This window comes from Dermacentor variabilis, chromosome 2 (genome assembly GCF_050947875.1).
Source record: "Dermacentor variabilis isolate Ectoservices chromosome 2, ASM5094787v1, whole genome shotgun sequence".
Taxonomy (NCBI): Eukaryota; Metazoa; Arthropoda; class Arachnida; order Ixodida; family Ixodidae; genus Dermacentor; species Dermacentor variabilis.
The window spans coordinates 36,327,750-36,351,718 of NC_134569.1; the positions used below are offsets into that span (position 1 = coordinate 36,327,750).

Below are 23,969 nucleotides of genomic sequence, written 5' to 3' on the forward strand. Positions count from 1 at the left end.
TTTACTTACCATGATAATAATATGCCTCAGGCTGCAGTCAGTGTATTTAAACGTCTCACAACGTTCTCCTCTGCTGGCCTCTTAGTCGATGCACTGCGGCTTGCAACATATTCACGAAGCACAGCCACCCCAATCTCGTTCAATAAAGTAAAACGATTTCTATAAAGGCACGACCAGCATACGTGTTTGTTCTCATAAGCTGCCGGTCATCACTTCTGCATTTCTGCAGTGCAGTGAGAAGGCCACTTTATTTTCAGAAAATCTAGCTAAAGTAGCGGGGCACTGGCCTCACAGTCTAACTTGCGGAGTTCATTATGAACTCCTTTCAATGCTTGAGCACAATACTCTAACAAAATGATTTAGGAAATGGTATCGCAATTGTATACACCGCTATTAGATTCGTTGGTTGGATCTAATCTACAGTGAGGGCACATCCGTGTAGCTCGACGTGATCGCACACCAAAGGTGAGAAATGTAAAGAAGAGAAGAGAATCTGCCCCGAGAAGATGGCGGAGTAACGCCAACTTCCAGCGTCACTGAGCTTCACAAAGTGTGACATTAGGGTCTCTACTTAGTTTTTTCTTCCTCCATGCTGATGTGGTAGGAGGCTGTTGGTGGTTTTTAGGAAAGTTGGTGTTGTGCGACGTGACGCACATGCCAACGTCTCAAGGCTATAGTTAATGTTGGCATGAGAGAGAGGGAGAGAGACGGGATGAGAAAGGCAGGAAGGTAAGATTCTGGTTTGATGCCCTGCACTGGGAGAAGGGTAGGGGGAAATGAAAGACAGAAAGAACAGTGGAGAGAGAAAGTAAACTAACGGAAAAAATATATAGTGAAGGTCATGAATGTCCATGAGAATTACAGTCGAGAGCAATGCATGCATCTATGGCTTAACAAATTAAGGAAAAAAAGGCCTCTGCTGCCTAATGGGTAGTGCACCAGGCTTCTATACTGTGGAACAATGGTTCGATTCCACCACAGAACACGCATGTTAAAATTTTTTGAAAAGACCGTAAACGAGGCAAGATGGGAATCTACCTACCGCAATGTACCTGGTATACAGAATATGTTTGTGAGACAGGAACCTATCTACCTATTGCAATGCACCTGATACTATAAAGAATTTGTTTTGCATTAAAAGAATGTCACAGTAATACTGACTCGGGATCCAAAAGTGGAAATGCAGCCCCTTTCAACTGCGCCGCCTGCTGTTATGTATAGCGGCCTTTTACAGATCACTCCGGTCACACGCTCGAGCGACAAGTGTCATACCGGAAAATGCAACTCATCCCAGTCCCATCATCCCTTCCCAACAGAGGCCCAATAACCAGACTTTATAACAAACATGGCAAATAAGCATACGGGCCTGTTCGAGCTACTATTGTAGATGTAATGCCAACGAGACGTGCGACATGGTCTTTCACGATGCAAATTTGCTACATCTAAGATTTCTGTGTACAAGCATGCCCACATGTGTTTCTTTTCAGAGCAGAGCAGAGCCGTGCAACAAGCCTGGCTCTGCTCTGTGTTATTTCCCTGCACAACACTCTGGGCACTACAGTGCTCATGTAGTGCCTGTGTGCACGCAACGCTCGCTTTGTCACATACACAGAATGTCTGTATTTTTACATGCTTCTCTAAAGCACAAATTAGAAGTATGGAATTTAAATATGCCCCACAATTCCCATGCACTGCACCAACAGGCACACAGCCAGCGCCACATCGTAGCTCTTAAACACATAATTTCACAAACTGTGCAAACGTAGTTCGCTAAAATGCAAATTAAAGCTCAGCTACAGTATTACAACATAATTTTATTAGGCGTACACTATGCACCAGTTCCACTGTACAAAACAATAGGGTCCATTAGGCACACGCTGCTTAAACTGCGATGTGGGTCCCCTGCATGGAATTATATCGACTTCACAATACACAGAGACAAGGCACCATTGGAGGCCTGATGCGCCGCTGACCTAAGGAGCGCATTGCTGTAGTAGTTTGTACTAGCGCGAAGGCCGGACATATGCTGGAAGAATTCTTCCTTTTCCACTTGAACTGTGAAGTGCTGCATACCCAGTTCCTTGAACAGCGACGTCACCTGTGTAAAGAGCGAGATAAGGTCGCCACAGGGGAAACAATTAATTTCACTCTTTTCTTCAGGCACATTCACTTGCCTTTTTTCCATTTGCAAGGCAATGGCATGACACAAAGAGAGTAGCATATAGTCAAAGGAGCTCCCATGACAGTGCAAGTCATGTGCATTCCTCTAGCTCTGTAGTATATAGTGTTTCAGAGCGCGGTGTTCCCACAATATAAAGCTTTAGATTGTCCATAAAGTTATTAGTGTTAACAGATTACCGCAGCTGTGGAAGGCAGTAGCAATGCTGGCAGTGACATCTCCTAATGCTTTGTCAAACTACAATGCATTCGAAATGCTCTCGTGTTGCAAGAATGCCCTTGTCAAATAAACATCATAAAATGACTGCACATTAACGATTACAGCGAAACCTCGTTAAACCGTAGTTGGCCGGAGCTCGGAAAAAGTATGTACTAAACAGTAGTACTGCTTAACCAAAATAGCATGAGATCGCCCACTTACTTGTCAAAAACGGAACTCAGAGAGAGTGTGATGAAAGGGGAAAAAACATGCAGTATTTATTTACTTTGCGCGACAAAAATGGTATTTTCGTTTGATGCTGTGGCGGCCTAACAGTGACGACAGCGGATTCAAACTTACTGAAGCTGCGAGCCAGCTTTTCAACCAGCCCCCTCTTCTCGGCAAACACTCGCATTGCAAATTCCTTGTTGGCATTGCATATTCTCCGTGTGCGAGCGTGGTAGCGTTGAGAAAGTTGCAGGGCACTTTTTCATTGTGGGGTGCTGTTCTCATTGCGACGATTGCATTGGTGCAGCTTCTGCCACTGTTAGGCCTGAATTGCCCGCGCTGTCGCTTTCCGTGTCATCCTTATCACTGTCACTAGGCGACACTTCGGCAAAACAGAGGCAATGATGGCGAAAAGTCGAACCTCGCAGCCAACATCTCTTCGCGGTCACAGCAGCGCTGCCGAGAAACTTCTTCACATCCGAAATGCCACACACTGTAGTTAACAGTAGACCGACGTCGCGTGCCACCGCCGACTTCGTGTCGTGTTCGGCAGCACGAACGATGTGTCATTTTTCTTCTATGCTGAGCACCCGGCGCCTTTTTTATCCAAACTTCAGCACGACGCGAGTCCTCACTTGCACGACGTCACAACACTCTCTGGGACGGCGCTGAAATGATGTTGATGTGGCTTCACACCACATCAACCATTGAAGGCTGTTGTTCAGATCCCTGAGGCTTGTTGTTCTGCCGGGCTGCCCGATGGAGACGACGCACCGCCATTCTTGCGCGACGAAAAGTGGAAACACTACTTGTTAACCAGAATCTACGCATTTACCTGGTATGGTTTATGCGGATACAAAACACATTATGTTCAGTGGTCACTGAGTCGGGGATTTGACTTTACTACTTTTAAAACGAAACTACTGTTTAAGCGGGTACGGTTTAATGAGGTTTTACTGTATGTTGCTACCGACGCTTTGCACCAGCACTTATGCAGAATATGGTAGGTCACGGTACTATTAGCTTTGCTTGCTCTCTGGTTAAACTCTGTGCCCTTGAGATATTGCTACCAGTGCAGTTTTCGGTAACCCGGTGACTATCAAATGGTAATATGTTAACAACAAGTTGAAACAATAATATATTATGTAAGGATGCTTCCGTAAGGTGTTGGGACTGCCAATCTGTCTCTGTGAGGCATTCATTACACTGACTTGAAGAAATATTAAAAAGGCGGGAAACAAACAAACAAAAAAAATTACCGACGATTACGTTACTTCCTAATGCGAAATGTGAGCGCAGCAAATAAGCTGTTTCACCTTTTGGATAGATTGAGGCAAAGAAATCGAGCAACACATGTATGCGCTACCACATAATTTTTTTTTTATTTTTCACACGTATTCCTTTAACAAAGACTCCACTAACAGTTCTTGACAGTCATGAAGGAAGCTTTGTGGTCGGAGAAATAGACTGATATATGTTCGACTTGGTACACCAATGCTTGATTCTCAAAGACGAGATCTATACAAGTGCCTCGCGAGGTTGTCACAGCCGTGGGGGAAGCAGAGGCTAAGCGCCGCCGCCGAGAAGACCCTGCCGTTCGCGCCGCCGAAGTGGAGGCTCATCGCCGCCGTCGAGAGCAACCAGCAGTAAGTGAGGCTGAAGCAGAAGCTCATCGCCGCCGCCGAGAAGACCCTGCAGTTCGCGCCGCCGAAGCGGAGGCTCATCGCCGCCGTCGAGAGCAACCAGCAGTAAGCGGAAGCGGAGGGGGGCGGCGTGTACACCCAGCGGCAAACGATGGGGGCAGAAGCGCGCGCAGCAAGCGGACAACACGATAAAGGGAGGAGGGAAGAGATAGCAGCGACTGACTGATGCCGCTGACGGCGATAGTGAGTCAACCCCAGCTATCCGCCACACAAGAACAGGGGGGGGGGGGACCCTTTCCTCCTCTTTTTGCATGGCGGCGACGGTGTTCTATGCAGTCACGTTATCTTGACTCTCTAGCGGCGTCAGCGGCATCCAGCGGTATCAGTCGGTCGCTGCTAGCGCTGGGGGGATGAAAGGGGGGCGGAGCTGGTTACGAGGCCGACGACGACGCCGACGCCGACGCCGACGCGAAACCCAGGAACGGACGCCAAAGAGCTGCGCTCTAAAAAGGCCTTGGTTGCAATCTGATAGCTAAAGATCTCGTAATGTTTGCGTGTCTTCCGGTAACTCTTCAATCCAAACTTCTCACAGCCTGCCACATTTCAGACTCTGAAGCAAATAACTTTTACTTCCACCATCATTCCCATATGCACCGACATCACACAAGCTGCTTCTGTCACCGTTCTCTCCACTGGCCTCGTGTATAAGTTGTTTCCACCAGCCACGGCAATGCAAGTAGTCCTTGTGTAATGACAAGAGCGGTGAGTCGACGAAAAGCAGCACGTAGGCGTGCCCTGACCGTGGGTCTTTAACCTAATGTTCACCAAATGTCTGATAAACTAATTCGTACTTATAAAAAATGTGACTTACTTGAATATTTGAACCTCAAACCTAACTGCTCTAAGAGTTATTCAATTTGCACTTGTATGTTCTAGTATTCCCACAGCCCCGGTAAAAAGAGCTCAGTGCATTATGACAGAGTTATATGACGGTAGGCTTTTCCACACAAGTCTTCGTTCTCACAAAAGCCTACCATCATGGAATGCTACAAACTCGCCAGAACCAGTACCCCGCAAAGTTACAGTCAGGCTTTTCAAAACAGCACAGGAAAGTGACACCATGGTCGCGATCGAGAGATCGCTGTTCGGAGCATGGGTTCAGTTTCGCTGCACGCATGATTGGCCTAGGCCATGCCGACTTTGTGCGGTGGACAAAGTTGGTGCAGCATAGACCAACCCTAAGCGGTGAAACGCAATGTGCACTCTGAACAACAATCTCTGATTGTACTTTATGCGTTGTTTTTATAGCGAGAAAGAGAGAGCGAGAGCAAAAAAAATTGAATTATGGGGTTTTACATGCCAAAACCACGATTTGATTATGAGGCACACCGTAGCGGGGGACTCCGAAATAATTTGGACCACCAGGGGTTCCTTAACATGCACCTAAATCTGAGTACACGGGTGTTTTCACATTTTGCCTCCACTGAAATGCAGCTGCTGTGGCCGGGATTTGATTCAATGACTTCGTTCTTAGCAGCCCAACACCCGAGCCAAAGAGAGAGAGAGATTACTTCTTTAACAATGATATGACTTAAGGTTGTTATATACAATGAATAGTAGATATACAGGACTGACACATACAAAACAGATGTGGCTACCTGACTGAGCACTTTCTGGGAGCTGGCATCCTTGGCAATTTGTACGTGCAGGGAGCCAGCCAGCACGTCACCGGTGTGGTACCAGAAGTGCTCGTTGCGATATGACAAGACACCTTCAATCTTCAAGACCTGGAAAAAAATATATATAGTCACAAATATGTGATTAAGAAGAAACCACTTTTACGCACGTTCGACAGCTAACAGTGCTTCAAGATACTGGTAGCCCAGCTCTATGAGATAAAAGTGTAAATGCTGTCCCTAACAGAAACCTTTGGAGAAAGACTTGATCAACCAAGGTTAGCGAGAAGGGAGAAGACATGAGGGAAAGGTTAAAGAGCACTCTGTTATGATGCGCGTGCTTCAGGATGGGTGCTTGAGCTAAACAGTAAAGCAACATGAAAGACATGTATGAAAGGAGGACCTAAAACACGTAGGCACTGTCTCCTCAAAGAACATAATTTAAGGCTGGAATAATAGAGTGAATACACATAGAAGGAAAACACCAATTGGCTGGCTGATAAAAAAGAAAGTATATAAAAAAATTCACCAATGATCACGATACTCTCTAAAGTGAATTTTGGTGCAGCTGATTAGGTGTTTAGAATTTGCAATATATTGTGGCAAAGAATTAGATTCTGAACGTCTGGTTTCTCTCGGCGGTAGGGCTGAGTCTCTGCTCGGGCAGCTCGTTTAGCGGCAGCAGCAGACGAAGCATTTCCACCAGTTGCATCGCTCATTGTTCAGAAAAAAAGCGTGAACACACAAAGTGCATTCTCTAGCAGCGATGGCACATGTGAAGTAGCACATACGCAGTGGGCTACGCAGTGGGATGCACTCGCCGCATGTCTGGTTGCTGCCGTGAAGCACGTCTCAGGTGACACTCTGCTTTCCTACTCATCCTTTTACAATACTATCCTCCTCCACTTTCCTCCTCATGCTTCCACTGCACCCTCTTCTTCCTCTTTCGTCCTCAATTCACCACCTTTCATCCCCCGCAGCGCTCCGCATACGCTCTTTCATCCTTCACTGTGCTTGTTTACTTGGTAATGCCAAGGGACATCAATACAGTTTCACACAATAAATTCTAGAGGGAACTCTGGTGCTAGTGTTTGCGAGAGCTGCAGTTGGGGTGGTTCAGCCAGCATGGGAATTATGGGAAGTACATGGATTTGCCTAAACTTCGTCCTTCTGGCTTCAAACGGCTTCGTAACTTTGTAAACTCATAATTTTCTATAAAGTACTGTGCAATAAATAATTAAAGAAACATTATTAAAACTGCCCGATGGCATGATTTGACAGCCATTTACTGTTACCACCAGGCTAAAGAAGGAGACGACCCCCGCTGCCCCTTTGCACCCGCTTGTTCACGTAACCTCCAAACTAGGTGTGCGGAAAGACGGCGTGCATCAAGCCACCATCCTTCTTGGTTCATCTTAGTATGCTTTCCTTCGAATCCACAGCACATGGCGCACAGGACATGACAGGATCTTGTACTTGGATTTTATACGAAATCCCACGGCGACGGCAGAAATTTGCCTGAGTAACAGGATCCTGTTGCAATGAAAAGTTGCCAAAAATGCAATGGGAATACATGAGTGCATGTCACCGCGCACCAGCAAGGTAAGCTCAAGTGCGAGTTGAGGCGTGTACACATTCGTCATGACAAAGCAGTTTTGCAGCATGTGCACTAGGATGGGCGCACGGACATTTGGCCCTATATATACTCTCCTGTTTCCTGATCTTCACCTACCTAAAGTGAGCTAACCTGGCCATAAAATAATTTCTCGATATCATGCTCATGCGAAGCGCTGGTGGGACACTTACTTGCAATAGAAAAACTAGTCAATATGTCAAATTCTGGAGTTTAAGTTGCCATAACCTTGATATGATCATGAGGTACGCCATAGTAGGGGAGTCTGGATTAATTTTGATGATGCAAGTTTAATGTGTACCCAATGCACCACACACGGACGTTTTTGCATTTGGCCCCTATCGAAATATGGCCTGCTAATGCTAGACTTCATCACACCTCCGCAGTTGGTTGCAGGAGCTCGAGACTGTGGCTTTCTTCTCGCTCTTTCGACACACCCTCCTCCTCCAGTTTTCGCGTCACGGTTACACTGCACCCTCATCCTCTGATTTCCTCCTCGTGTCTTTCATCCCCTGCTGCACTCTACGCTTGCTTTCATCTGTTGCGATGCTCGTTCACTCGGTTACACCAATGCTGACACTTGCCGTAGCAACGGGTGCCGAAGAGCTGTGCTCTAAACCTTGCCTGTACCCAGATCCCTCCTTACTGAAAAAGCGCAGTGCTTTGCCATACAGCTGTGTCACAATAACTTTTGTTTGCAGCAGTGGCTGGGTTTCAAGATATAAGATGCAATACAACTTAACCACAAAGGTTGTTTCCGAAGAAGGTGCAGCGGTGGACAAAAACAGTGCAGAATATCGGGCTGGATTCCAGTGGATATTTTGTGACAGCTTTCTTGAAGCCTCTTCCCACAAAAAAACTTTTCGTTGTTTTCTTGCAAAACATGTTTCAAGTCATCTCCCAGGCAGGTAAGTGCGTATTTCTGGCATTCTGGTAAGCCGTAGTACTGCATAGCACATACTTTCTTTGTGTCCCCATTAAGTACAGTTTAACAAAGTTCCACTGTAATACATAATATAGTTTGCTGCTTTTTTCAACAAGAACAGTAAGAGTGCTATATAGTAATTCCTGGTATCATATTTTTTAGAAATGAAAACCACGAATAATGACCTTTAGAAATATATGTACTTGTAATTAATTTTTAGGAATATTTAATGGTCGTTAGGGGTTAAACTCATTAGAATCTACATTTGTACAATGGCCACGGCACTCATGCCAATGCTGTTTCACGCAAACAACACCTTGACTGAAGCCACTGGCATTTGTACACTACATTGCCTAACACTAAACTACAATGCACCCAAGTCAGTGCTAGACTGCACAATGAATGAATGCACACTCTGTACATACTCACTTTCATTTGAAAAGCCCTTTTAACAGTGAACTATTGCGACCCGAGGAGTACTGTCTAAGAACAAGCAGTTTACACTGAAGACTACACACAACAAAACAATGGTGACTGCGTCTTACTTTGCTTAGCACGGACGGCAGCTTTTTGCCTTCAAGCTGACAGGGCGTCCTCAGCACTAAGATCATGGAGGAATGCTTGAGAAGAGGCAGCACGCTGACAAAGATGAGCACGGCGATAAACACAGAACACAAGGGGTCCGCCACGAGCAGTCCAAACTGGTCAATAAGCAGAGATGATACAATCACACCAACACTGCCTAAAGTGTCGGCTAGAATGTGGAGGAAAACGCCTGCAAACAGACAAATACGAACATAAGATATGGTGACTGATGACTCGGTGCAACGTTTACGAGCTCCAAAAACCTGCATATATTCTGCATGGGCATGAGTACTCGTAATGTCGCACTGGCAGAGAAAGCAAAGGGCCAGCATTGGTCTGCCAAATAACTGACAATTTGGACCAGTTCTTATAGTGACACTAAAGGCAAATATTAAGTACAAGTGGACTGTTAAGATAGCATTCCAGAAATCTTGCAGTGCTTGTTTCATGCCAGGAAAAGACTTAGATTAAGATAAAATTGAATCTGAAGGGTCCGCATACCTCTAGTGCAATTCAAATCCTCTTCCCCGAATGGGAAGTCGTAACATTGCATATGCCTTCACTGCCCTTTACTGCTGTCGGTAAGTAAAACGGTGCCTGAGAGATGGCGCTATGGTTTCTTGCACAAAACGCAAAAGCAAGGCCAGAAACCGAGCTAAGACTGGGCTGACAGGGCTGACAGGGCTGAAAGTGCAAAAAAAGAAGGGAAAGCACGTGCCAAACCATAAACGCTATCTACAATGATCACTGTCATGGGCCTCGTTCTCTGCTACTTGCAGTTTGTGTAAGTTTCATGAGCCAGCAAAACCAGTGCAGAACTACGTGATAACAAACCGCTGAGATGTGAAAGTGCAGGTGGCACAGGGTTGAGTGAAAACAAAACCTGTTGATTGGCCGCATCACTGTCAAAGGTAACGTTAATTTTTTCTAGGATCGAATAGAAGTAGGCAAGTAGCATTTTCTTTGATTTTATAATGCAATGGAACAATATTTTGTTATGAGTGATTGAGTAATAGTGACAGAATTATAATGAGGAGTCGCTACATCATCAGGCTAGTACCTAAATGTCCCGGTGGAATTTCAAATCGTGTCCTGCATTTACATCAATTTATCAATTTCTAAAGCTCTGTTCTGGATAATATTGATGCCTTAGATGTTCTCAAGCATCAAAGGGACCTTGAAACAATTTTGAAGATATTGTACAAACGTACTGAGTCGTTAGAGTAGGTCCTTCTGATCATTAATTGATGCATCTAAGTGCTCTGCGTAAAGCGCGTAATTTATTATACGGTTTTAAATATGTACACTGTTGCCGATCACAGCACACCGCTCGGCGGAATTTTCAGCCGCCCCTACCCATATGACATAAATCACCCAATTGACGTCAGTAGGGCGAGCTATCTGATTGGCTGCCCAGGGTGCGTCATCGATAAATTTTCCACCTTTATGGTGAACAAATGATGTTCGTAATAGTTGGAATGTTAGTTAATTTGTTTCTATAAAAAGAAAGTAACAGAAAGAGAGTGCACAAGAACAATTTCTCACTACAGTTAAGCACTTCCAGCGCACAGCAAGTGTCATCTGCTTGTGTTACAACATGCTCCATTTTGACGAGAGCTCCGTGGTCAGAGTGGGTCTCAGTGTTTTCGCGAGCATCATGATTTGACTTTGTTGCATTGTGTACTGCAAACGTAGTGACTGGCATTATGTCAAGCTGCGACATTGTGTCCCTCTGCAAGGCAGCAGACGAGCGGACTGGCTGCAGCGCATTGGACTGCTGCTATCCGATCGGCACCAGGATTTGAGCGATTGTGGCCGTCACTTTGCACGGGAGGATTACTACCTGAAAAGCGTTTCGTGAATCCGGTATTTGAGTAAACACAAGCGCAAGGGGACAGGGCCTGGCCGTTTGACCGTGCTGTTTAACAGGTTGAGCAGAAGCGCAAATGTGAATGGTCTGCACAGTGCAGCCACCTGGTGGCACAGAGCTCAACCGCACACAGTAGCAGTAACGAAATGTATTCTTCTTTGATGCTGGTGTAAATTTTTCGCAGGAGTGTAATCATCAACACATTGTTTTTGTAATGTTTAAAATGTTTTACGCTTGGTTAGAGCAATATTGGCGCTTTGTTTGGCTGGTTAAGCTCTGCACCAACAAGTGGCTGGACCGTGCAGACTGATCAGGCCGCTCACATACACCCGGCCACAAAGTTTAATGACCATGAGATCTCAGAAAACATTTAATTCCAAGGCAGTCTGTCTGTAGCAGTAGCTAGTGAAACTGTATACGATAATGTTGTTAGCATAGTATAGTCGAGGCCTGAAATGCAAATACCAGGCTGCGATGTAAGGTTGCAGAGGTATTCAGCTTTTTCTCAAATTTCATGGTCCGTAATATTTTGTGGCCAGGTGTACATTTACGCTAAGTTCCTTCATCAGCTTGAGTTTGTGACTCCAGCCATCTGTCGAAACGCCCAGCTTGCCTGTGGTTATCGGAATACCAGACGCGTTCAGCACTGCGACAGAATGCTCACAACGCACACTGCTTTGATAGCTCTCGATTGGGGTCGACTGCCAAGCAGCTGACGGAGAGTTTGGAGAGGCTTTGCGTGTCGCTCCTAGAGAACCAGAAGTCGACGATACGATGTGCCATCATCACGCAGAGCCAGTGAAGGCAGAGCTTAGCCCCGATCACTCGGCGAACAAGTTGAGGAGGAAATGCATTATGGTACTATGGAGGCGGGTAACTTGTAATCGTCCGCAGCTCTCTTAATATGAGACGCTTCACACAAATTGTGGTGTGAATGATTAACTTTAGCTGTACCCTATACATCTACAAAACTTGTCCGAGCTGCTTCAGGGGCCCTTTAATCTACCACTTTGACTTGACTTAATATTTGCCTTCACTGACCCTTTAAGTCATGACACATTGCCAAACCACGAAATGAGTTTTAATGAGAAATTTGAAGCATGTGCATGTGCAAAATTGCGAAGAAATAGAGACAATAAATGTGATACCCGTGCATCTTTATAGGCGGCCTAGTGCAATAATGTTGCAAAGATTTATCGTTTTCATCATTGCTTCTGTATTTTTGACATCTCTGCATATATACACCCGACCACAAAGCTTTGGAGCACAGAAGGTATGAAAAAGTGTCATATCCTCGCAGCTTCAGCATTCATGCTGGATTTGATTGGCGCAAAGTGAGTTTCGCTTGATGAAGCACACAGTGTGCCTTTTCACCTTGGTATGTATGCATTAGTTCTGCTGAAATAATATGCTATTTTTTTGCAGTCAGTGCTCCAAAATCTTCTGTAGATAGTAGTACTTCCAGCTTTTTAAAAGTTTTTTTTTGTACTATATACAACAATGTCATCTTCTTTACGTGTTGTACAGGTTGTTTACTAAATTCTAGAAAAGTATGCCTCAAGTTTGACTGTGTCATCAAATTAACCTTCCAGCAACTACACACTAGTACTGGCAAGACATGTGGTACTTTACAAAGGCAGCATTAAAAAAAGAAAGATAAACACATCCACAGCAGTGGCTTTGAATCGCATATTATGGTACTGAAAGGTCTAGTCAGCATTTTCATGTATAACACTCAAGCACTACACTATGCTCCTGAACACTGCATCTGAACAAGTAAGCTCGAAGGAATAATTTTTCCTAAATGACTCTCAGGATAAAATAAAAAATTGCAGTAATTTGCACAATGACAATTGTAAATTGAGGCCAGCTTCAAATCAACGCTTTCGATTCTACCACCACCAATCATGAATGTGCCTTCCACCACCATTGAATATTTTCGCCACCTCATGAAACACATGCCCAACTAATTATACAGCTTGCTTCTTTGAAGTTCCACATGAATCCCCCATCTGTGCAGTATCAATGTCGAGCTACATCACTGTCTAAGAACTTGTGCCTGTTGCTAAGAGATTTAAGCAGTACATGTATAAGTGTAGCAATAAGTTACTGCATTTTAAGCTTAGTCTCATTCAATGCAAAGATGAAATGAACAAAGTGATGCAGCTTACCTTGCAAATTTGTATTGGCACCCATATGACTATGTCCATGACTCTGAGCATGACTATGGCTGTGGCTAGCACCATGGCTGTGTGAGTGAGTGTGACGAAAGACAATGATTCCTATGAGGTTCACAATGAGACCAGCAATGGAAACAGTCTGAAAAAAAGTAAGGGTGTGGGGGGGGGGGGGATACTCTTAATAGCAGTATACATCTACTACTAAAACACAGGGAACGTACAGACACACTCAATTACATCTAAGTTCTAACTTATATATAGAACACTAAATGCGGAGAGGTTGCAACAAGAATACATAAAACACACAGTTACTGGGTTTGTACAGAGCATATGACTTAATATTCAAGGACAATCTAAGCATTTCAAGGATGCAGAAGGCAGTATAAACAAAGGAGGAGGAGACACTGAAAATAGTGGAATCTCCTTTTTAGCTGCAATTTATTGCATCTAAGCAGCTGGCAGTTCTAAGTTGATTGGTGGCATTCCTAAGTTGACTTTTCCATTGTAATGATATGAATCGCCTTCTCGCAAGATGGTCAGTAGTGTCAGACTTCGGCCAAAGACACTCATGTTAAAGCCGAATGGCTCAAACGTACTTTCCACCAGGCATTTATGGAGACTGTAACTCGAAAACTGAGCCTTGACAGCTGCAATGTGAACCAAGTAGCAATACAACAAAATGGTGGCACGACTTGCTTACTTGATCTGGCTTTGTCTAGCTCCACGATGGCAACGGTGATTTAAACAAGGCAACCATTGCCGCTTGTTGGCGTGCGACATTTCAATCGTTTAGCAACACTCTCAAAAGAAAATATCTAGGATTGTTTCCACATAGACAGCATTCCCTGATATAGCGCTATGTGAAGTTTGTTATTTTGAATGTTCAAATGTTGAGCCCAACACTCGTTTTCAAGGAATTCAAGGAACATATTTATTTTGAAGGAGTTTTAAAAGCCGTTGAATCTATTTTTCCAGATTCAAGGGTTTTGAAGGATTTCAAGGAGGTGTACGAGCCCTGCAGCTACATCGAACGAATATAGTACCCGTACACACTGTATTAAACTCCTTACACTGCCAAAAACGTTTGTAAGTTGGCTTCCCTGCACTGATACCATTTACCACGCCAACCACAGAGGCAAAAGCAAAGAAACTTCTTCTTTCTATGACGATATGCACATAGCCCAAATTTCCAGCACAGCAGCTGAGCATCAAGCCATGCCATGTCAGCAGCCCCTAAAAAAAATTTTCTATTCATCGACCAGAGTGCAAGTGTTCATACTCACTGGCCTATCGATACACAAGATGACATCACAATTCTCACGTAACATTCAATCAGCAATTCCCCTGAAAATGCAACTTCTATCCAAAAAGGAGAAAAGGCGTTAGATTAACTCATTACTGATGCTACTAGGTGCACAGCCTCACAGGGTAGCACTCTCCACCAAGGAAGGGCAGCACGTTTTCAGGAGCTTTCAGATCAATTTTCATGTGAGGACATGAATTGAAATTGGGCTTCTGCATTTCTGAGCTTTCTTCAAATGAGTCTATGATTAAAAAGTTCGGAAATCATGCAGATGCAATGTATATATTGAAATCTATGTGAAGCGATGCTTTAGTGAAACCGTTAATTAAATACTATATATTTAAATGCAATAAGCAAAATTCTATTTATTTTCATTGTATGCACTAATGTGTAATCTCACGCAATGTCTAAGTTTGTAGACTGCACAGGTCAGAACTTTATTATCATGCAAAGTTTTTGTTTACTCACTACACCATTCACAAGCTATGCCAAAATGCAAACACCAATTCAGGGGGTCACTTTGAGATGTCGACATAGCGATGTCATGAAGTCGAAGGCAATATATAATGCTTGTTGAGGAAAGAATGGTGATGAGTGGTGTATGTATGGAGAAGTACGACATGTAGATAAATACATTTAAGGGGCCCTGAAAGAAAGAAAGGCAAACGAATCGTGTTGGATATGAGGCGCGATGAACTTCAATGCAGCTTCAACACGTATAGCCATCACCCTAACTAGTACGTGTGACCTGTACAACCACATTAACAGGAAGCATTCCACAATGGCTTGTGGCCCATTACTACATCAGCCTGGGGCAAATTTTCGTCACGGCCCCACCATACACACTGCCTTGGTCATTAGGCCTAATCGGTGCGCGATTGGCACTGCTTTGTCAGGTGTCGGCAACTACAATTGTAGTTTGGTGTCGAATCGGCGTAGATCTACTTGCAACAGCCATGCAACACTTGGAAAGCCGACAAACTGACTCACAAATGAAAGCGAGGGTACAACATGGCAACAATGTTGTTCACAGCCACCATATTTGTGACAACCCATACGGCAGCATCGCATTCCTGACACCATTCACAGATACACATCGGTCCCTTTTGGCTGCTTCGTGCAACCCGTCACAAGACTAGCTTTTGATTTACACGGTGGGTGCGAAAGTGTCATGTGACAAGATTGCTGACTGCCCGGCTGCGTTCGTTCATATGCGTGGACGGTGGACTAGTGATGAAAGGGCATCACACAAGCTTCCTGTGACCCTCTCAATGTTAAAATATTTGACAGGTGGCAAATCACGCTGAACCTGACAATTAAAAGGCCCCTGCTCTACCGCCGGCTCCAACTGTGGTCAACCTGCACAGTACCAATGATAGCTACATGCGAAGCGGTGGTTGAGTCAGGTGATGTGCGGTCTGCGTTTTCGTCTGTCGTGAAGATCGCCTTATGATAAACCACCTGCCATAAAGATTGCAAAGCCCTTCTGTATTTTGAAGGACAAGTGGAAAGAAAAACTTTCTATGTAATAAAAGATTGCCGTAATATGCAGGTTCACTGTTGAGCTAAAAGCTTGACTGGTATTCAGTACAACATTACATCACTACTTCTTTAGTTTCAGAGGTAAAAAAAAAAAGAACATCACTTCATTCTATTCAACTGACATTCTAGTATTGATAAAAAAATATTTCCGAGGCCTTTATTCTAGAACTGAGCTGTAATCAGTGCTGGTATATTATTTTACATTTATGTACCCAAATTACTGATAGCTTGCTACATTCCTTTTATGTAATGCCAGGAGACCATTATGTTTTTTTGCCCAAAGTTTGTCAGCATTATAGTTCGTGATAAATTTTTCTGATGTTCAATATTTGGCTTTTTTTCTTGATTAGATTCAATATTCGATTTGAAATCTACTATTTGGTATTCACAAACCCCTAATGATTAATTAGAAAAGTGTTTCAGGGCCCCTTTAATAATTCTGTACCCCTTGCATTACAGTGGCCCATACCCAGTGGTCCAAGAACGGGGTGGGGTGGTCCAAATAAGAAAATCAGGAAAATCAAAGAAGCTATTTATTATCATGCGCTACTGTATTATTAGACATGCAGGCTACAGAGACAGATACCTATGAGCTTACATTATACGTACAAATGTTATGTCATGATTTATGGTTTCATTGCTCAACGCAGAGATATGCTTACTGGCACTACATTATCGGTCCCATATACACAACCTAAGTGGGATGACACACCAGCTACACGCAAAACCCATGGGAAGAAGCCAAGCAAGGTTTGCTTTAAAAAGTATGAAACATTTCCAAAGAAGCATTCTAAAATTTGTGAAATAGGTGCCCAGAGTAACATTAACACAGGTTAATATAGTCAATAGAACAACATACCAGGAGACGTTCAGTCTTGATTTGTGGAGGGTCAAAAAGCCTTGTTATGGCTTCGCTGAACACCATAAAAGCAATGACAACAAGAAACAGGCCATTCATAAAACCTGACAGGACCTCCACACGGCCGTACCTGAAAGCATAAAATTAAACCAATGTAAGTCAGTTTCAGCCAAACGGTATAATATGACTGCCAAGTCCAGAGCATAGAAATAAATGGAGATATTGATACAGGCACTTCTATTTGTTTAGTGAATAAAAGATTGCTTATCAGGTCAGAAAATAAAAGCAAGACGTGAAAAAAGAATTACATTCATACAAATACAGAGGCCACAAAGAAACTTATGCAAAAGTTAATTTCAGTGCATAAAAATATATATCATGATAACACATGTAAGACAGTGAGGACAATCACCAAATTAGTTTGCATTAATAAGGTAAATTCTCGACCCCCTATCTTCATTCATATTGTGGCAATAGGCCAAGTCTAATTAGAATGGAAAATGAAGGTCTAATACATTTTAAAAAATTGAATTCGAAGCTTGATGGCGACGCATTTGGCGGGAAAATATATGCTGCACAAAGACATCAAGAGTAGCATTGACTGAAAGAGTAGAAAATTTAATGATGTATTGGCTCCCATACGGGAGCTTTGGTAACAACAAAACCAGGGATACAGACAGAGTGTTTAAGTATATTTCAGCATGTTTCTTTCATTTCTGTACAATGTGTGCATCATGCTCTGGACGTGCAGGGATTCCAGATGCAGGCATGATGAACGCTCTTTCCCATCATCCACAAAAAATTGGCTCGACAGACAATTAACTAGCATGATCAAGTTCCGAATTTTCCAGTATTAGGACTCTGACAGGACTGACAAAGTTTATCTAATTATCTGTCGAACTGAATTAAACAAGAAGTAGAAAAAATGGCAAAACATCCCTAGCTTATTTTTGCAGTATATTTCCCGATTTTAAATCACCTTCAACTCGAACACATGCTTACTTTTTACGAGCTCAAATAAATAAAACTGATGCAAGTTATGTAAGAAATTATGCTAGAGCTCCTAAGCAAAGCAGAAATATAACGTACATTTATGTTTTTTTCTTTTTAGCGAAAGAAATCTAGCATGTCTCTGATTATGGAAATAAGAAAAATAGAAAGCAAGCAAACCTTAACTTCACAAAATGGAAATTTATTTACCCTTAATCATCACGACTCTCAGAAAGCACTCTATTGCTGTCATCAACTACAACATGTCATCCTTGATGCCGTACATTGCACACTTGATAAGCTGCATTTATCAAACGACTCTGCAACAAATGTAAATAGGATGGTAGCCCACACCTAGACTAACCCTTCGCCAATTTGTCCTCCAATGCATGCAATTCACGGGAACGCCAAAAACACGGGATGCAACTTGTTGCCAGCAGCTTATCATGTAAAATAAGTTATCTTTTGAATTAGTTTTTGCAATCAGACTGAAAGCAGCATGTCATCATCATCATAGCGTTTCTCACAATACAAAGCAGAGGGAAATCTGGCGCTGCTGCACTTTTGCATGCATGGGAATGCCAGGATGTGGTGGCTTCGGATTGGCATCATTCTCGGAGAGCCAGTACACTTTGAAGGCGCGTCCGGCTAGCACTTATCCATATGCCACAATAGTTCATTTTGTACTAAAACAGCATAGAAAAAGCTGTTCTAACTTTATTGTTACACAATAATTTGTTTATTCAGAGGGACCTGTGCTTGGATGTACAATTAATATGAAACTTAAAAAGTATTGGCAGGCTGGAAATATTGGAGGACACACGACAAGATCCACACTTGCATTTGCAACAGTTTGTTGTCTGCTCTTGCTTCTCTTTGCTTGATTATACATTAAAGGAGAGTAAACTGCATTGAAAGATTTAATATGGGAAAATGAAAACCTTCTATGAAGATTTTATTTGAAGAATGCATTATCTGTGCATCCATATCAACGTTTTAGACGAAGCCGTGCTCAACACTAGCCAACACAAGCCTCGCACACCCATGTATCGTCATTCCCATGATGGCACAGCAGCAGTTAGGAAACTCTCACAGACTGCGGTGCCAGATTTCTCTCTAAGTAATATTGTGAGAAACTCTACGGCCGTCGTGATGCTACACAAGAACTTGCTTTGTGATGGCAATAGCGATGAAGCTGGCTAGGCTGGCCCTGACTGCATGCTGTTGTAAATACTGCGAACATGGGCTTTGTTTTGCATGCCACTGCACTACACAGGTAATTTTGGGAACAATTTTCTTGCTCATTGGAATCCATTAAATACTGTAATCATTCATTGATATCGTTTTTGCTGAAACATTTTCGTAGGGCGGGTCAAAAATAGCCGTTCTCAGAGGAAGACAATGTGTGTTTGATGTGCCTTAAGCACTGCCAAGACAGAAGTGACCACCATTGGGGTGTGGGTTCAGGCATGCGTGTGCTGACCAGTAAAGTTTGAATTATTTGGTAAAAGCCCATTTGGGGATCAAAATAACGAAATTTTGGGCCCATAGAAATGTATATAATGGTGTTGGCCCAGACTTCGTCAGGACGAAATTAAACAAAAGATGGAATTAAACGGATACAAATTAACGAAAACCTACTGTTGTATGAATTCATCCTTTGTTCATTACACATAACTGGCTCAAGATGAGCAAGTTTTATAATTATACAAACTGCTGCTGTTAATATAAATGATTAACTACCCCCAGAGCAACACCACTTTATGCCGTACATAGTAAGCAAATGCTTTTGCCAAGAAAATGTGTCAATTCAGGACGGTCTACACTCGCATAGGAAAGTACCTGCACTACTATCCTGCAAAAACTCACATTAACTTTAGCACTTCCATTTGATATGCATCTAAATTTGAAAAGTGAACTTGTTACATGACCGACCTCCTTTTATGATTGAACTAAATGGCTCCTGTACAGCATGTATAATTTCTATCCTTGACATGTCTGCATTGTGAAATTAAAGTCTCCCAAGTCTGACATTTTGATATTGATAAGCTATTGATAGTGCATTTTGAAGTGCTATAAATATTCGAAGTGCATGTTGGCAAGAATACGTGAGGTCTGACCTTAAGTTCCCTGTGGTTCAAGGGTAGTTGAGTTCAAAACTAATCGAAATTAGCGAGAACCAACAGCTAGGACACCGATAAGCAATGTGGTCAAAGTTTCATTACTACGCGGGCGGGCACAGCTGAGCGTGAGTGAGCAGATGGTGGTAGGTTTCCTCCGGAAGTATGTACATAATTCTTATTGAAATTTGAAATGCAGATTTTTGCTTACTTCAGCCTGTTTAGTAAACTGCATCAATAAATATACAGTGACAATAGGAAGAACCACACTGATCTAAACACCCTTCTTGATTGATATCAGTATCAACCAACAGCAGTCATCTAAGGGAATCTTGCATTCTACGATATATGCAAGCTGCTGGCAGCTTCAGAATGGGTGAAGAGAAGGCCTCGTTTGAAAGGATAGCGTTTTAGAAAAAGTTGACTTTGTGCTCTGCTTGTGAGCTCCACACACTGCACATGAATACAAAATTTGGCTGGGAGGTTTGGAGCTGTGTATGTTATTCATGGATTGGGTTTCTTCACTAAAGCCAAGGGGTGGTTGACCCTTTAAAAGTAAATGTTGTACCTGCTGCGGTTTTATAAGCTTTTTTTCTCTGCATTGCGTCATGTCCACACTGTTTTAAGGTGTTTACTGGCACGCTATTTCTTAGGTTTTGCGTTTTAACTATTATCTAGCATCATTCAGTGCTGCCTATGGGGCTTCCAGGTGACCACAAGTTTTCTGTGTAAAGTTTTTTCCATTGGGAGACCCCACCTAATGACTTAAAGACAAAGTCATTTCTAAAGCTTCTCACCCAAATGGGAATGTTCGTGTGGCGCTGCGTCTTGCCAGCAAGGCAGCTGCAAGGCCCATAACCAGTGCAGAACAGTCAAAAAGCATGTGGAAGCCGTCCGAGATGAGGCCGAGGGAGTTTGTCCACATGCCATACAACAGCTCCACACCCGTGAACATCTGGAATGAAACATGGGGGCGTACAAGGGGTAATCAAGAAGAACAGAAACACGCATGCATGCAAGACAAGTGTAAACAGGTAAGGTAACTGCTAACCATGAGACCAGAAATAATTGGGCAGGGAAGTTTGTTACAGATTCAATTTGTGGATTCCAAGTTAACATAACTCCACCGCATGCTCTTTGATCTGGGACTTTGGCTCAAAGAATAAAAAAGGAGTTTAACTCTGCCTAATCTTAATTTACATGAATAAATTATACTGCAATTGCAAGGAAACATGTGTAACATGAGCCCCCTTATCTATGATGATTTCAAGAAAAAGGTGAAGTTACTAGATTGATGCAGAGGAAGTAGAATATCCGCCTTGAATCCGACTCCTTCATGATCTGCATTAATCCAGACCGGAGCACAGATAGCATGGAGTAGCCTGGCCCCATGTGAAATGCATCCCCATTGAAATGGTAGAGGGGGTCGCCATCACTGGAGTAGCCTACCAAGGTACCCTTGGTGCCCTTCAGGTCGGGTGAACTCAGAATCAGTGTGGCTGTCAGGAAAGAAAGAATTGTAAAAAGTTAATTAACAGTTGCAGAGCAATTGAAAGAAGTAGATGCCAGTCAAGGTGAGAGATTACAAAGGCTTGAAACATATCATGCTGAGCAAACAGATATGTCAGTACAACAGCTATTTCAATGAACTGAACAGTTGGATTTCCTAGGTCATATGGGAAGTAACTAAAACAATGACACTTTTAATAAAAGCAACCTTTTTACATTTTTCTGGCTGCCATGAGGAGCAAACTGCTATGCCTGGTAGGTGCTGTTTGAGAATGGTCCTGAGCCTATGAGAGAGTGCCCTGTGCAACCCATTTCCTCATTTGTGAGTTTTGGTTATTTGCTACATCTTCTGCTCTCCTAGCAAGGCCACTGCATCATTGCGAGTTTCTAAAGATGCTTGTTAGTTGTTTCCTTACTTCGCATCTTACCCGCCACGCTAGATCAGTGGCTATAGCGTTGCACTGCTGAGCTTGAGGCCGTGGGTCCAATCCTGGCCGCAGCAGCTGCATTTTGACGGGGGTGAAGAGCAAGAATGCGTGCGCACTTAGATTTAGGTGCACGTCGAAGAAACCCACATGGTCAAAATTAATCCAGAGACTACCACTATGGGGTGCCTCGTAATCAAACCATTTTGGGCATTAAAATCTCAGAACTTAATTAGTTAATTTTTCCTTTGCAGCTTATGCATAGAGCTAATCTTGTTCTTGCACATTCAGTCCCCTTCAGAATGCAGCTACTGCCACCAAGAATTGTACCCATAATCTCATGCTCATAGCAAAACAGTCTGGCCACTGACCCAGCCCAGTAGGTATGAGGCATACTAAATACCAGCCACTGTGGCATGAATGCAAAGTTAGATTCCACTCACCGAGAAACTATAAACCTCTCACAGCTAACTGCAGATTTCAGTTCACTATCTCGTGAGTCCCCCAGTCAAGCATAATAAATTTCACAGCAACACCTGAAAGTGCCAAATCTGCAACAATTAACGCAATGTTGATTCTACGGCACAATTAGGCAAAGGACATCTAGAAACTTTGGCTAGTCTTGTGATTTATGCCACATAGATACGAGATCACTCTAAATCAGCCTCAATTCAAAAGGTACCTAATATAATTAATAAAAGTTATTTACTGGAACCTTGTGACTTGGCTATCCACAGACTGTGATTAGTCATGCAAGCAGTGTGTCTTTTCGAGTAAACCACCTTAAAAGGCTGAATTATGCCATCTTTCACAAGTGGTTTATAACAAATATCATTAGTGTAAAAAGGCATAATTGTGCAGGCTGCACAAGAGTACTCTCTGCACAGAATGATGCAGACATTCTCCCACTGCTTCAACAGATTTCATAAGACAGCCATTGTTAGCTTCATGGCACTCACCAAGCACAAACATGATCCAGGCAAAGATGAGACCACCAGAGAGCGAGTGCTGCCCTGAGGTCAAACCTGTCCACGAGTGGCTTGTGTGGCTATTTGTGCCCCACGAGGAGGCCAGAAGCAAGGCAGCCGTAAACACAGTCAGCGAACCCAGCCTAGCAGTGATGTACGAGTCAAGACGAAGCGTGCACACAGATTCCACGTAGTAGTCCAGCACAAAGACGGCCAGGCCAGAGAAGACAAGTGGCAGCACAAAAAAGGGCACCTGCAAAACCTCCTCATTCTGCAAACAGGCATGAGAAAACAATGTCAAAAAGAAAAAGAGACACAGGCTCAAAATATGCATTTTGACCGTGCAGTCTTAGTAATATTACATTTGAAATCATATAACTTAACTTCCTACAACATTGTACCAATTAAATTTTTCAATAGAAAACTCTTAAAATTGGAAAGATTAGGCATTTATTTTGCTCATCCTAACAATAATCACACGCACTAGAAAAGCGCTGCCATATTTATTTATTTAAGCATTGCCAGCCTGTGGCTCAGACCTTAGGCAGGAGTGGGTATTAAATACAACTCGCAGTAGTGGTTCAAAACATGCTCAGAACTATGTAACAGAACAAGTGTGAAAATCCAATACAAGCATAAGAATACAAGAATTTGCCGTCATGTTATACATACAATATACATGTTGTATACAAGAAAGAGCAGCACAAGCTTTAAAATACAATCTTTGAAGAACGATGACCATACATTTGATTAAAAGTTTTACAACACAAAACCTGAAAAATGCTAATTGCTGTAATAATACTGACTGGATTATGTAGGTAAAATGAAAGTACAGGTATGAACAACATGAGTACCACATATAGGAATGATCAACTGAAGTAACGCAAGAACATTTGGAAGAATACGAAGATGTGTAGCAAAAGATTTTACTTGATGCCATGTGAAAAAGTATTAGCAGAAAGTTCAAAGACCAACACTTCTAAGTGCATTCAAAAATACATCAACTGTTGGACTCGTGACTACATCTGCAGGCAGTGCATTCCAGTTGGAGATAGTGCGAGGGAGGAATGAGTTTTTAAAGGTTTTTGTTTTGCACGAGTACTCTGCCATTTTTTCGGGTTGGTAAGAACGAGTAG

The 23,969-nt window shown here is 43.0% G+C and overlaps 1 protein-coding gene across 1 annotated transcript in view; it reads right to left on the reverse strand.

The window, feature by feature from the left end:
- Positions 1–1,794: 1,794 nt before the first annotated feature.
- The window catches only part of LOC142571629 (proton-coupled zinc antiporter SLC30A5-like), a 44,496-nt gene continuing 22,321 nt past the window's right edge, over positions 1,795–23,969 (reverse strand). The window contains exons 9-16 of the mRNA XM_075680138.1: positions 22,825–23,104; positions 21,219–21,430; positions 20,729–20,886; positions 16,822–16,951; positions 13,109–13,256; positions 9,028–9,257; positions 5,907–6,035; positions 1,795–2,098 (exon numbers count right to left, since the gene is read on the reverse strand). Of these exons, the coding sequence (XP_075536253.1) occupies positions 1,913–2,098; positions 5,907–6,035; positions 9,028–9,257; positions 13,109–13,256; positions 16,822–16,951; positions 20,729–20,886; positions 21,219–21,430; positions 22,825–23,104 (1,473 nt within the window). The 3' untranslated portion in view covers positions 1,795–1,912. The remainder of the gene's footprint in view (positions 2,099–5,906; positions 6,036–9,027; positions 9,258–13,108; positions 13,257–16,821; positions 16,952–20,728; positions 20,887–21,218; positions 21,431–22,824; positions 23,105–23,969) is intronic.